Raw genomic sequence first — 13358 nt, 5'->3', positions numbered from 1 at the left:
CCTCATCTTTGGAATGCACAGAGGAAAACACAAATATCCTAATATTTAATCTAATGATATGCTCAATTGATTAACCCACTCAGAATTTACAATAATTTCTAAAATCAACAAGTTTTCTTACTTGAGCTGAGTATCTTTGGGACAAAACTGAAGTCGATCAAAATCTTTAAAAGATAAAGAAAAGAACAGTTACTCAGGACTGATACAGAACTACTTGGTTATTTCAAACACAGTTGTTTTAAGTGGTTAGATTGGCACTTACCAAGTCCACATTCCCCTATTGCTACAACCTTCCCCTTATTGGTTTCAGCAAGACTGAGCAACTCCATTAGGTAAAGATCAGGGTTATCCTTTTCAAATTCACTACATCTTGTAGGATGACATCCAACTGTACTGAAAAACATATCTAACACAAAATCATACCTTGGGGTTATTTTCAGTATCTTCATGTTTCTATTTAACATGCAAAAATGCAAAAAGTTTCAACTGATTTTTAACTGCATAAATGATTTAAGCTATCAGAATTACATTATGCTAATCATGTAAGAATTTATGGATTACCATGACAAAACAGTTTATGAATATGAAAATTGCCTTAATATGTTAATAAAATCATCAGTGCAATGTTTTCCAAAGCTTGGCATTTACTGAGCATGACAGAATGGAAAGTGAAACAACTTTTTGAAATGTCATCATCTAATTTTATCTTTCATCATCAAGTTCATGTGATTGCTATGATTCATGGATTTAATATTACAGCTGAAATGCATTCCCCATAAAAAAGCTAATAGTAGGGTGACTTTAAAGCCATGGAAAGGTTTTTCTTACTTATTTATATCTCACTTATTTGGAGACTAGATGTTTTGGCAGCCTTAATTGTAGTGAGCAAATGAGAAATGAAAATGATTTTGAAGGTGGGTGGGGAGTTAGCTCAGTGGTAGACTGGATAGCATGCAACAGGCCAAGCACCAAACAACATCAAAGGTTTGTGCAGGTGTACAAGGACCGCACTTGAATGCAGTGTTGGTGTGAAGCCTTTCTCAAGCTCTCCCATGGGTTTCTATAGATAAAGGAAAACAGGCTTATAAAGCTATGAGGACACAAGGTATGTGGTAAGGAATGGAAAAGGGATAGTAATGGAAATGGTAGTGACTTAAAATCATCAGTTTGGTAATGAACAGTACAGAGCAAATATTTTTCTGTATTTTGAAGACCTGTGGGAAGGAGATTATTTTAATGTCTTTAATCACTAAGAAAATGTGTCAGTATATCTTGTTAAGTGTGTATTTGAGGAAGATTTCTATAAAAGACTGATTTTAATAAGATTTCATATACAAAAGAAACGTGTATTTTCAAAAAATCACCTGTAATATAGGCATTCCCCAGTGTATATATAGTACATCAGGCATATAAAAAGTTAAATGCTAATGAAGTATTTTATAAAGCTCTGATTCTTTTAAGAATTTGAAAAATTTCAAGATTTTAAGTATAAACCGTGTGAACATTAAAAGGAGCCTATAAGGATTACATTGCTCCTTGCATTCCTGGGGCTTATTCAGTATCTGGTCTACACAATCAATACTTAATGAAGCAGCCTGGGGATATGAGCCTATAAACCCAGCCACTTGGGAATCTGAGGCATGAGGATGAGGAGTTCAAAGTTAGTCAGAACACAGCAAGATTCATCTCAAAAAAGAAAGAGGAAAAAGAAAAGAAAAATTACTGTGTAAGTTTAAAGGAAGTAAATAAAAAGAAATTATATTTAAAATACATTACAATATATACCTAAAAATTCCATATTAGTAATTTGTATGTGTGGGTGCTGGCACTGGGGCTTACTCAAGGCTGGAACTCTACCAGTTGAGCCATACCCTTATGACTGGCTTTTTGGTAGTTAACTCTTGAAAACCACGACCTTCTCAGACTCCTGAGTAGCAACAATTATAGGTATGAGCCACTAGCACCCACTTAGAAATTCTTAAGATTAAGTTATACACCTGGATTGCCTTATCCTCACTTAACTAAAATATTAAAATAATTTTTGTTATGCACTATGAGAAGGTTTTATCAAACACCTGACACAACAATCAGTCCTCTGAAGTTTGTCATCTTACTAATGTCCTGTTTAAATCAGTCCACTTTCCTACTGTTTCTACAGTCAGGATTCATTGTATCTGTACCTGAAGCAGTTCTCAGAAAGACTTCTTCGAAATTATTTAATTCATATTTTTTTTGTTAAAAGTAATATGAGGATACCATTTGTTTGTGCCAACTGAAGCGCATCTTTACTGTCTTGTAGATTTCCACCTGTAATCATAAACTGAAACAGAAAGAAAATAAGCTGACTTCAACACATCAACAACTCTCCCACATCTTCCTACTTCTTTATTGCAGAATGCCTGTTCTCTGTCAAAGCCTACCTTTCTTTCAAATGTCAGGTAATGGAAGACTGATTAAAAATGTGTGATTTAAAATTTAGCTGATCTAAATCAGTAATTCAATAGTGTTCATTAGCTCAGTGGTTCTCCTAGTGTGGCCCAGGAAAAACTGCCAGGATGTATAGGAGGTCAAAACGACTTTTATAACAATACTTGGGCACCATTTGTCTTTGTCACTCTCACTCTGTCACATTAGGTCTTCTAGAAGCTGCTGGACATATGATACCACAATAGACTGATCACAAAGATGGATGAGAAGATCCAGTTGCCTATGAAACTGGTTATTATAACAAGTCTTAAAAGAATGCAAAAGCGGGCTGGGAGTGCTTGCTTGCCTAGCATGCATGAAGCCCTAGGTTTGATTTCTCAGCACCACATAAACAGGAAAAAGCCGGAAGTGGCACTATGGCTCAAGAGGTAGAGTGCCAGCCTTAAGCAAAAAACAGAAGCCAGGGAGAGTGCTCAGGCAGAGTCCAAGCCCCAGGGCTGGAAAAAAATTAAAAAACGCAAAAGAATCCCTCTTGTTGCTAAAGTTTATTTTGGAAAATGCTCACATTAAATAGAAAATAGTTTTCATAAAAGTACACTATGTTATATAATAGTTTATTGGTGAATTAATACTTTAATTGATTAATTTCATATATAATATACATATGTATATGTATGTATGTGTGTGTGTGTGTGTGTGTGTGTGTGTGTGTGTGTGCATCAGCAGACATAGCCCAGATAAATTAAAGCTCTTAAAGACTGTGGAAAGGTTCAGAAAAGGAAAATTACAGTGACAAATTCACTGTAGAGAAGTTATAGCTCTTGGTAAATACACATTTTCCTAAAGACACAGACTTGTTTGTTTGAGCCAGTACTGGGGCTTGAATTCTAGGCTTTGTGTTCTCCCTCCACTTTTTCACCCAGCTCTTTCACTCAAGGTTGGCACTCTACCACTTGATCCATGCATCCATTTCTGGCTTTTTGATGATTGGAGATAAGAGTTATGTGATTTGTCTGTCCCAGCTGGCTTCATATCAAGATTCTCAGTTCTCAAATTCCTGAATTGCAAGAATTACAGGCATGAGCCACTAGTTCCCAGCTTCACACACACACACACACACACACACACACACACACACACACACACTTAAAGTTTACTTCAATTATCTTACTAAAATATAAGGAAGAATTCCTCCTAGGCACACACCTAAAGAGAACACACACACACACACACACACACACACACACACGTGGAATTGCCAGACACTGATAGCTCATGCCTACAGTCCTAGCTACTCAGGAGGCCGAAATCTGAAGAACATAGTTCAAAGCCAGCCCTGGCAGGAGAGTCTATGAGATTCTTCTCTTTCATTGATCACCAAAAAACCAGAAGTGGAGCTGTAATTTCACTTATTAGAGCACTAATAGTAGAGCACTAATCTAGAGCATAAGATCTCATGACTTGTATATATACACATACACAAAATGTGGAACTGATGAATATTCTTTTATGGTAACTAAGCCTCTGCTATGACTAGACATTGCACTTCTCCCAGGGAATGTAAGTCATAATTAAATCAACTGCTGTAGAACACAGGCTATAAAATAGTTGTAAAAACAAAACAAAACAACCGGGCTGGGAGTATGGCCTAGTGGCAACAATGCTTGCCTTGTATACATGAAACCCTGGGTTCAATTCCCCAGCACTGCATATATAGAAAACGGCCAGAAGTGGCGCTGTGGCTCAAGTGGTAGAGTGCTAGCCTTGAGCAAAAAGAAGCCAGGGACAGTGCTCAGGCCCTAAGTCCAAGCCCCAGAACTGGCAAAAAAACAAAAACAAAAACAAAAACACCCCAAAAACTTTGTACTAACATGACCTAGTTCTTTAGAACCAAACTAGCTGCCCACATCTAATATTTCAATTATGTTAAATAGTTTCTAAGCAACACTAGTTTTCACTTTATCCTAACAAGGGAAGAAGTAAAGGAAGACAAGAGGGTCTAACATCCCCGCAGTGGACAGAGGATGATGACATGACAACGGCGGTGCACTCCACACATTCTGTACCTTAGCCAGGTGCAGAAGCAAATGCTCTGCATTCCATATTTTCTTCCCTTTCACAACAACTCTATTAATGAAGTGCTATCATTCTTCCTTTTTTACACATGAGAAAAGTGAAATCTGGAGAGATAAAGTATCCCATGTCACGGAGCTATGAAGGAGAAAGCTGAGGCTGGAAGCCAGGTTTGTCATGCCAGAATCATTCTGCAGGTTACCTATGTGCACATGATGCACGAACATGAACACGGATACAGGTCCAAGTAAAATTCCTGCTCTGTTGTGTCATGCCCTGCATGTGTGCCTCGTTAGAAATGTTCAGATGAAAGAACTCATGGCAGACACAGAAAGTTAGGATCTCGGAATATCAGAGTTAGCAGGAAAGCCCTGTACAAAGTGCTTCAGCAAGTAGGGAGAGATCTGTGTAGCTTTCATCCTTGAATAACAGCTAGTACACATTTACAGTTGGAGACTACGGAACTCATGAAACCATTAGTGTCATTTCTTAGTGCTGAGGACTTTCACTTTATTTTACTTATTTATTTTTTGACAGTCATGGTCCAGTCATGGTCCTGGGGCCTGGGCAATGTCCCTGAGCTAGTGCTCTAGCTCAAGGCTAGTGCTCTACTACTTTGAGCCAAAGTACCCAGTTTCCCAGTGGTTAATTGGAGACAAAAATCTCACAGCTTTTCCTACCCAGGCTGGCTTTGAACTGCAATCCTCAGATTTCAGCCTCCTGGGTAGTGAGGACTACAGGCATGAGCCACCAGCGCCTGGTTGGATACCTGCCGTGGGTCTTGAAGCCATGGTAGGGACTTAGCCCTACTTTTGTGTGCATTTTTAGGCTAGCCTGTATTTTAAAAATTAAAGAAAAATCTACCTGACCAATCTGACATTGAGCTAGTTAATATTCATTTGCTCTTTAGAACTCTCTGGAAAAACAGCAAAAACTTTATTACTGTGAAAATTCGTGTTATTTGAAATGGTAACCCATTTCAAACTCAAGGTATGTGACTTTTGATAACTTCTTAATTCTAACAAATCATACTGTAAATCATATTGTAACAAATCATATTGTAAATCATATTGTAACTTTTTAATTGCCTCATAAGGTGTACATTTCAAATAAGTATTAAAATATTTTAGGGACTGGGGAGCACCACATATACAGAAAACAGCCAGGAGTGGCGCTGTGGCTCAAGTGGCAGAATGCTAGCCTTGAGCGAAAAGAAGCCAGGGACAGTGCTTGGGCACTGAGTACAAGGCCCAGGACTGGCAAAAAAAAAAAAAGAATAAAAAAAAATTTCAATTATATTTTACTACCTATAACATTTCTGAGGTTTGTGTAACTTAAATATCTGTGAACAAAGTAGTTTGGTATTTTTCTATTATTTTGCTTGTATCATATGTAGAAACTATTATGTGAATATACTTGGCTTAAGTTTTGCAAATTTTAACTAAAATTTACTTTTAAAAAACAACAATACAATAACAAAAAGCAGGTGTTACCTTTTCAACACCAATCTGGACAGCTCTCTCTATTACATCCTGCAAATCATCTGTATGAGACAAATCACATGTTAAGAAAACCTGGGATAAATAATGAATTCAGTTATTATTAGCTAAAGTTAAGTAATAACTAGACACCATTTTGTTTTTAGATGTTTTCTGTCACTCTGTAAATCAGTACCCTGTGAAGAAGTATACTGTGTATATGTTAGGTCTCTAAAAAGCTAGGCAGATGGAAGGGAAGAAAAGCAAGTTAGAGAAATAGACATGGCAGTGTGCCGCCTTCTTAATCACATGGCTATTTTGCATTACCTCACTGAAAGGGTTTTTGAAAAGCCTATAAATTTTCTACAGATAAATAACAGGGATGGATTAAAGCTTCGTGTGACTGATGTGGCTCAAGCAGTAGATTACCTGCCTGGCATGTGCAAACCTCTGGGTTCAATGCACAGTACAAAGAAAAAAAAAAAACAAAAGCAAAAACAAAACCTATAGTTTGTTGCAACATGTACCTTATAAATGTCCATGACTGTGGTTTATAAATATAGCTTGTATGTGTTTCATTTCATTTATGGCTTTATCTAAAACACATAATGAGTTATTTCGCATTTCAATTTGAGTGAGTTATACTTTTCAAGATTTCTTTAAAATAGAGAATTTATCTTCACAGAGGAAGGCTTCACCTTAAGAAGAGAAACACTTACCTTGGTGCTTCTGAGCCCCCCTATAAATTCCTCTGAACATAGGATCTGTTAGGTTGATACCAATATCTGCAGAAAGTAAATAGAAAATAATAAATTAGTCATCAAGAGTCTTTACTTGAAACTTCTCTAAGAACAGCTTCTGCTACTTATGTTTCCATTCCCATTCTCATACAATCCCACCTAATGTAAACTGGGCGCTTAGCAGCTCTGGAGAAACTATTATCAAGCAACTATGAACTTTAAAAGTAGCACTGGTACTAAAGGGCATAGAAAAGGAACCTCTGACCTTGTCTGGTTTCAGGAAAGGCTTACAGAAAGTAACAATTTCTGACCTGAGAAGAATTAGTTTCTCAACAGGAAAGGGTAGACTACAGACAGCCAGCAGAGCCTGCCCTGACTAAACATCTAGAAAGAAGCAAGAGGAAGTATCCAGAATAGGCAGGACCCAGTAATGTTGCAGACATTGTGTTTACTGTACAATACTGGATGCAAGGGCAAGAAGTAATGGTATTCAGGCAGAGAAGCAAGATTTACATGTGGGCATCTCATTCTGGCATCTTTGTGGACAGTGGGACAAGTGGTTAGTGTGTCTCAATGAGAAAATGGGAAAAGTCCATATATATGATTAAAAGAGACTAGATTCAAGTAATGGAAATGGAAATGCAGAAAGAACGATCATTTACTTATTTTTTTTCACCATATACTTAGGAAGACCACCCCTATGTCATATACTGTGTAAGGAGTTAGGAGACAAAGAAATCAGTGTAAGCCAGCACTTGGTGCCCACCCTCAGGAATGTATAGTCTATGTGGAACTTTAAGTAGCATGTGCAATTCAATAGCTATACTGCAAGTAATCATGTTTATCTTCATCGTCTTCCTAGAACCTAGCATACTTGGAACCTTAGAGAAGGTGTACTGTCCAGAGTGATTTAGTCTGTAAACAATTACGATGCACCTGGGAACAAATGGGAAGGGCAAGACTGTTTTGGCAGGGGTGATGAGAAGAGCTTCCCGGAAAAGCTGGTATTGAAGACAGAGCATAGGTACATGCTGAAGAAGGCAAAGGCCGTTCTACATCCAGGTGTGTTCAGACGCTACTGTACCTGGGACAGCAGTTTTGTGGTACTTCTCCCTCTAACCCCATACCTCATCTCCAACATTTGGCAATGTCTGTAAACTTTTTTTTTTTTTTTTTTGCCAGTCCTGGGCCTTGGACTCAGGGCCTGAGCACTGTCCCTGGCTTCCTTTTGCTCAAGGCTAGCACCCTGCCACTTGAGCCACAGCGCCACTTCTGGCCATTTTCTGTATATGTGGTGCTGGGGAATCGAACCCAGGGCCTCATGTATACGAGGCAAGCTCTCTTGCCACTAGGCCATATCCCCAGCCCCTTGTAAACTTTTTTGAGGTGTCACATCTAAGAGGCACGTTATTGGCATCTAGTGCTGAAGTCATGAATGTGCAGGAAAACCACCCACAACAAAGAACTGGGTGAGCCAAACAGTAAAGTGGGAGCTCTTGGTTAACCTTGCTATTGAACCTGACAGAATACGGGAAATAATGAGTCAAATGTGCGCGTCAGGCTGATATCCTTATATTTTGGAATTTCCTACATTGCACCTTTCTCTTATTAGTTCTACATATGCATCTGTACTTAAGATAAATATCCTTCAGGCTATGCGTGGTGGTTCACCTGAAATCCTACTTACTCGGGAGGCAGAAACCAAGAGGATCACAGTCTGAGGCCAACCTAGGCAAAAAGTTACTGAGACTCATCTCAACAAACAAGTGTGGCTTAGTGGTTCTTTTCTGTAACCTCAGATACACAAGAGATAGGTTGTGTCTGAGACTGGCTTGGAAAAAATGTACAAGATCTTATCTGAATAACACCTAAAAAGGGCTGGGAGCATTACTGGGCCCTGAGTTCAAAGCCCAGTACTGCCAAAAAATAAAAATCAGACAAACAGCACTAGGAGAATCTCCCAATTCTTGTAGGGGAGAAGCAGCTGCTTATCAGTAAACTTCAACGTTATTTCTATTATTATATATTGCTATATTCTCACTCATTCTTTCTAATCTGGACCCTAGGATGTACTGCTACAACATTTCAGAGACCTTGAAAAGTGAATGGTAGTTTGGATAACCAGAGAGATAGTAGAGAAAGTATTTCAAGCATTTGAACTAGTAAAAGAAAGGTACAACATAGAAAATTGCAAAGATATCAAGGCATCAGCAGATGAATGATGACCTCACAACTTGTACCTTATTTTTTTTTATGGCACCAGGGTTTGAACTCAGGGCCTCTTCCTTGCTAGGCAAGTACACTACCACTTGAGCCATACCCCCAGTCCTTTTCACTTTAATTATTTTTTTGATAGGATGGTGCCTTTTTTCCCAAACCCAGCCTTAGACAGGATCCTCCTGCCTGTGGCTTCTCACAGGGACCAGATAAAACACAACACCATATTAGGCTTATTGATTAAGATCGGGTTCTTGCGGCAAATATCTGCAAAATGACTAAGTTCAAATTGACTAACAAGAATTCAACCTATGAACAAGTTCCAAGAAATACAATAGGGTGGAAGAACAAAAATCATGCAGTTATGGAAAGAAAATGGGCCCTGGAGTTAGAACTCCTGACTTGGCCAATTATTAACTGAGTAGTCTTGGGCCTTGCTGAGCCTCAACTTTTTACTAGTAGGATGAGCATAGAATTTTACTTCCGGGCCTATGAAATAAGACTTAAATCCAGAAATGTAGGTAAAGGCATTTTGTAGATCAAAGGCCTATAACATATCATTATCATTATTATTGAGCACAGCACCATACAAAGACAGTAGCATGCCATCACTAAAGAGAATCTGGGTCAACATTAGCTACCTGCCAGATTGTCTCATGTGGTCAATGCTTCCCATCCCTGACTGCAACATCAAATAGCCAAAGGTGAGCTGTCAGAATCCTATTTATTTAATGTGTTCAAAATGTGCAGATCTGTCATAAGAGTGTCTTTTAAATTAAAATAGTTCCATTCAGAAGCAGGCTTACTGACAAGGAAACTCAAAAGTAAACATACTGTGTAAAACCCAACTTCTAGCCAGTTCAAGTAAATAGCCTTAAAAAAGACAACAGAAGATGAGGGTTGGGAGGAGGTGGCAGGAAGGAAAACAAGGCAAAGTAGGAAATTGTACCATGCTTCTGATTAGGGAATGAAGTTGAGGGATTCATAAATTTTGTGGTATGTTTCCTTTTCCTTACTTAAAAATAGCTAGCTTTGGTAAAAGGTACTTCACCTATTAATGTACTTATGTGTTTCAAAACAAAACAGAGGAAACTTGTTTGCATTGTTAGCAGCCAAGAGAAAAACCAAACCTCCAAAGTAAAGCCTCCCTGAGCTCAGTGAGGCACATCCCGGTGACCTCCACCTATGACCTAGAGATACAAAGGGATAGCAAACAAGGCACTTCAAACTATTTCAGATTTTGTTGGTCTTCCAATATAATTTCAAGTTTACAAGAAATGCAGGGGGCTAAAGAACAAGCCAAATGATACTACTGTGGAAAAAACAGACAAATAAAAAATTGTGGGACAATCAGTCCAGGTCCTTCAGCAAGTCAATAGCATGGGGAAGAAAAATGTGCTACAGCAAAGAATTGGCAAACGCCTGCCTGCAGCCTCTGCCATTTGTTTTGAGACAAGGTCTTCCTATACAGCCTAGGCAAGCCTTTTACCAGGGCTTCTCCTTGCTGCCACCTCCTGAGTGCTTTAAGTATAGGTGTGAACCACCAAATCTGCTTCCCACTGCTCAGCTGTGTTCCACTCTAGGCTAAGAGTGATTTTACATTTTAAAGAATTGAAGAGAAAATAAAGAGTATCTCGTGACATGTAAAAACTGTAAAAAGCTCAAGTTTCCATATCCATAAAGTTTCATGGGAACATCAGAATGCCAAGGCGTGAGGTAAGAAAAAACAAATTGCTTTCCCTAAGTACACTCTCATGTCCAAACACTCTCCATACTTCACCTTTGATACCAGGCACATAAATATCACCCTCCCCACTCCCCACACAACCAATTCTCCAACACTAGCCGGGTGCTTTAGGTTGGATCCCAAGTGGTCCCTAAGAACTAAGTGTAAAGGTTTTCCAGAATTTTACACAAGTAGTTCTGCTTTCCATCCCCCTTCTCCACATGAGAAATGGTGGGTAGTTTGAAAGGGAAGCCACATCTTGTGCAATGGAAGGAAATGTAAATGTAGAAGTGTTACAATCTGGGCATAGTCAACTGTTCCCATCCAAAATCTACCGACCACTGGTGTCATAAGTGTTTTAATTTCCCATCCCAGTGTTCCAGGTAAAGCTTGTTCACGGATCAAACTTCCACAGATCTAACAGGGTCTTTCCAAGTTCTGTTCGTAACTTATTTAGGAGGTTAATAAATCAGTGCAGTGTTCACAAGCAGTTTTTTTAAATGACATGGAATAAGAGACTAAATATCAGACTAAACTGTAACAAAGATGGAATGTTTACTATGACTCATTTTAAGAAAAAATCAAATGTTTTACAGTATCTGTATAAATTAAAATGATATACTTAAACATTTAACCATTACAATACTGAGAAATGAAACTACAAATGAAAGAAATTTATCCTAAGTATTTCAAGAAAGTTACCTTTTCATCTTTATCAGTTTTAAAAACTAATTTTGGGGGCTGGGGATATAGCCTAGCGGCAAGAGTGCCTGCCTCGGGTACACGAGGCCCTAGGTTCGATTCCCCAGCACCACATATACAGAAAACGGCCAGAAGCGGCGCTGTGGCTCAAGTGGCAGAGTGCTAGCCTTGAGCGGGAAGAAGCCAGGGACAGTGCTCAGGCCCTGAGTCCAAGGCCCAGGACTGGCAAAAAAAAACAAAAAAAAACTAATTTTGGCACTAAAGTCACATAGCCTTTTATCCATTTGTTCATATTCCTTTGAATAATCATTTTACTAAGTAAGTCCCTGGGAAACAAAGATAAATGCTAGTGATTGCCTCAAAAAGGGTTTAGTATTGAGAGATAGGCAGCTACATGCTTCATTACAAATAACGTAGTAAAGGGTAGAGTTATAAAGTCTTAGAGAAGAGCCAGGCAAGAGGGCAGTGTGAATGACATTAAAGGCATAAGGGAACCCATTGGCCCCAAATTGCTACTCTAAAATGTGTCAGAATAAGAAATAGCATAGACAGTGTTTATTGGGCAAAAAAGGATAAGGCTAGAAAAGTGGCCAGGGCCAGGCTGCAGAAAGTAAGCCTTTGTATGCTGCTAAGAGAATCAGATATCCGGAGGAGAGCAACTGAAAGATCTGAAGTAAAGTTTGTTGGTTTAAAAAAAAAAAAATCTGGAACCTGGAGAGGTGTGTGTGGGGGGGGGGGGGGGAGGGTGCTAAAGAGACATGGTTTAGAGAATTAGCTCTACACTACAAACCATTTTAGAGCATCTTAAGTAAGGGGGAATTCCGTGAGTCTTTATTCCCTCTCTCTTCTTAATTACGTTACAGATTAGGGTGCTCTTACAACCTTCTAGGAACCTCCAAGCCCCACCCGCTGACTGTATCTATCACAACTTTTTGAAAGCTTGTTTTATATCACAAACACTGTCCGTAGAGCTCTTCTCTAGTTCGAAAACCAAAGCAATACGAGATATTATTTTCACAGTATTCACTAGTTGTTGAAAAATATTACTTTAAATAACTCAGATGTAAGTGTGTAATGATTTCTGGAGTATCGGATGATACAGGAGTCTAGATAATGTCTCCACCTGGACGTCATTTAACTTTCAAAAGAAACTAACCCAAACGTCTCTGACTGGCTTGCCTATATACTGCCAAACAGTTATGCTTCCATTTCGTGTTTATTTACTTCTGCATTTGCTAAAACCTGGAGCCACCCTTGGCTGTTTGCTTCCCATCACCTTCCAAGAACATTGTGCAGCTAACTGCTGCACAAATCTCTTCCATTTGTTGTTGTTCTTCGCGGCCTTAGTTAACATAGGAAATACCCGGGTCTCTCCTAAGCCTCACCAAATCTCCATTTAACTATCAAGACTATCATACTGAGGCAGATGTGTGATCACTGTCATTTCCCAACCTGTAAGTAACCGGACAGCCACAAAGGCCATGCCCAGCTTTCCCCACGACTAGCATCCCTTGGCTTATAGCGGGCACTCAAACTATAACGAGTGAATGCTTCCTGGGAAAAGGCTTCACGTTGTGTAGAGTGGAAACTAAGCGAGACCATGGAGTCCAAGTCCATCTCACGAGTGCCTTACAAAGTCCCCCAGGTTTCCCTGAGTGCCTGGTAATACAGGTCGGCTCCCATGTGGGCTTCTGCCTAGCAAAAGACTTGGGCTCTGTCCACTATTTTTGGGTAACCCACCCCGTTTTATCCACAGGATTCGTCAACATCCCAGCAGAGCTGGGGCCAGGTCTTGCTTGGCGCCGTGTTTCTAGGCAGTTTGGCCAAGCCTAAGGCACTCGGTGACTGCGGTTCGTCCGGGAGGCCTCGTTAACCAAGTCTCTGGAAGCCGTCCATCTCCTCGGTCACGAACCGGTGCGGAAGGCGCCCCGGGATTCGCACCTGGGGCCCCACGCGTGCCAGGCAAAGGTTCTTCCCAAACCTCCTCCTCCTTCT

The 13358-nt window shown here is 39.5% G+C and overlaps 1 protein-coding gene across 3 annotated transcripts in view; it reads right to left on the bottom strand.

The window, feature by feature from the left end:
- The window catches only part of Tatdn1 (TatD DNase domain containing 1), a 29015-nt gene that overhangs the window by 15498 nt on the left and 159 nt on the right, over positions 1 to 13358 (bottom strand). The window contains exons 1-6 of one of the 3 annotated variants that reach the window (XM_048359287.1): positions 13104 to 13229; positions 6698 to 6763; positions 5994 to 6043; positions 2257 to 2320; positions 263 to 406; positions 122 to 164 (exon numbers count right to left, since the gene is read on the bottom strand). In XM_048359287.1, the coding sequence (XP_048215244.1) occupies positions 122 to 164; positions 263 to 406; positions 2257 to 2320; positions 5994 to 6043; positions 6698 to 6737 (341 nt within the window). In that variant the 5' untranslated portion in view covers positions 6738 to 6763; positions 13104 to 13229. Of the gene's footprint in view, positions 1 to 121; positions 165 to 262; positions 407 to 2180; positions 2321 to 5993; positions 6044 to 6697; positions 6764 to 13103; positions 13230 to 13358 lie in introns of those variants that run through there. The other 2 variants (XM_048359286.1, XM_048359289.1) reach the window with 2 other exon arrangements.

This window comes from Perognathus longimembris, chromosome 12, assembly GCF_023159225.1.
Source record: "Perognathus longimembris pacificus isolate PPM17 chromosome 12, ASM2315922v1, whole genome shotgun sequence".
NCBI lineage: Eukaryota > Metazoa > Chordata > Mammalia > Rodentia > Heteromyidae > Perognathus > Perognathus longimembris.
The sequence above is the reverse complement of the archived record's forward strand: the minus strand, read 5'-3'. Positions and strand labels throughout refer to the sequence as shown.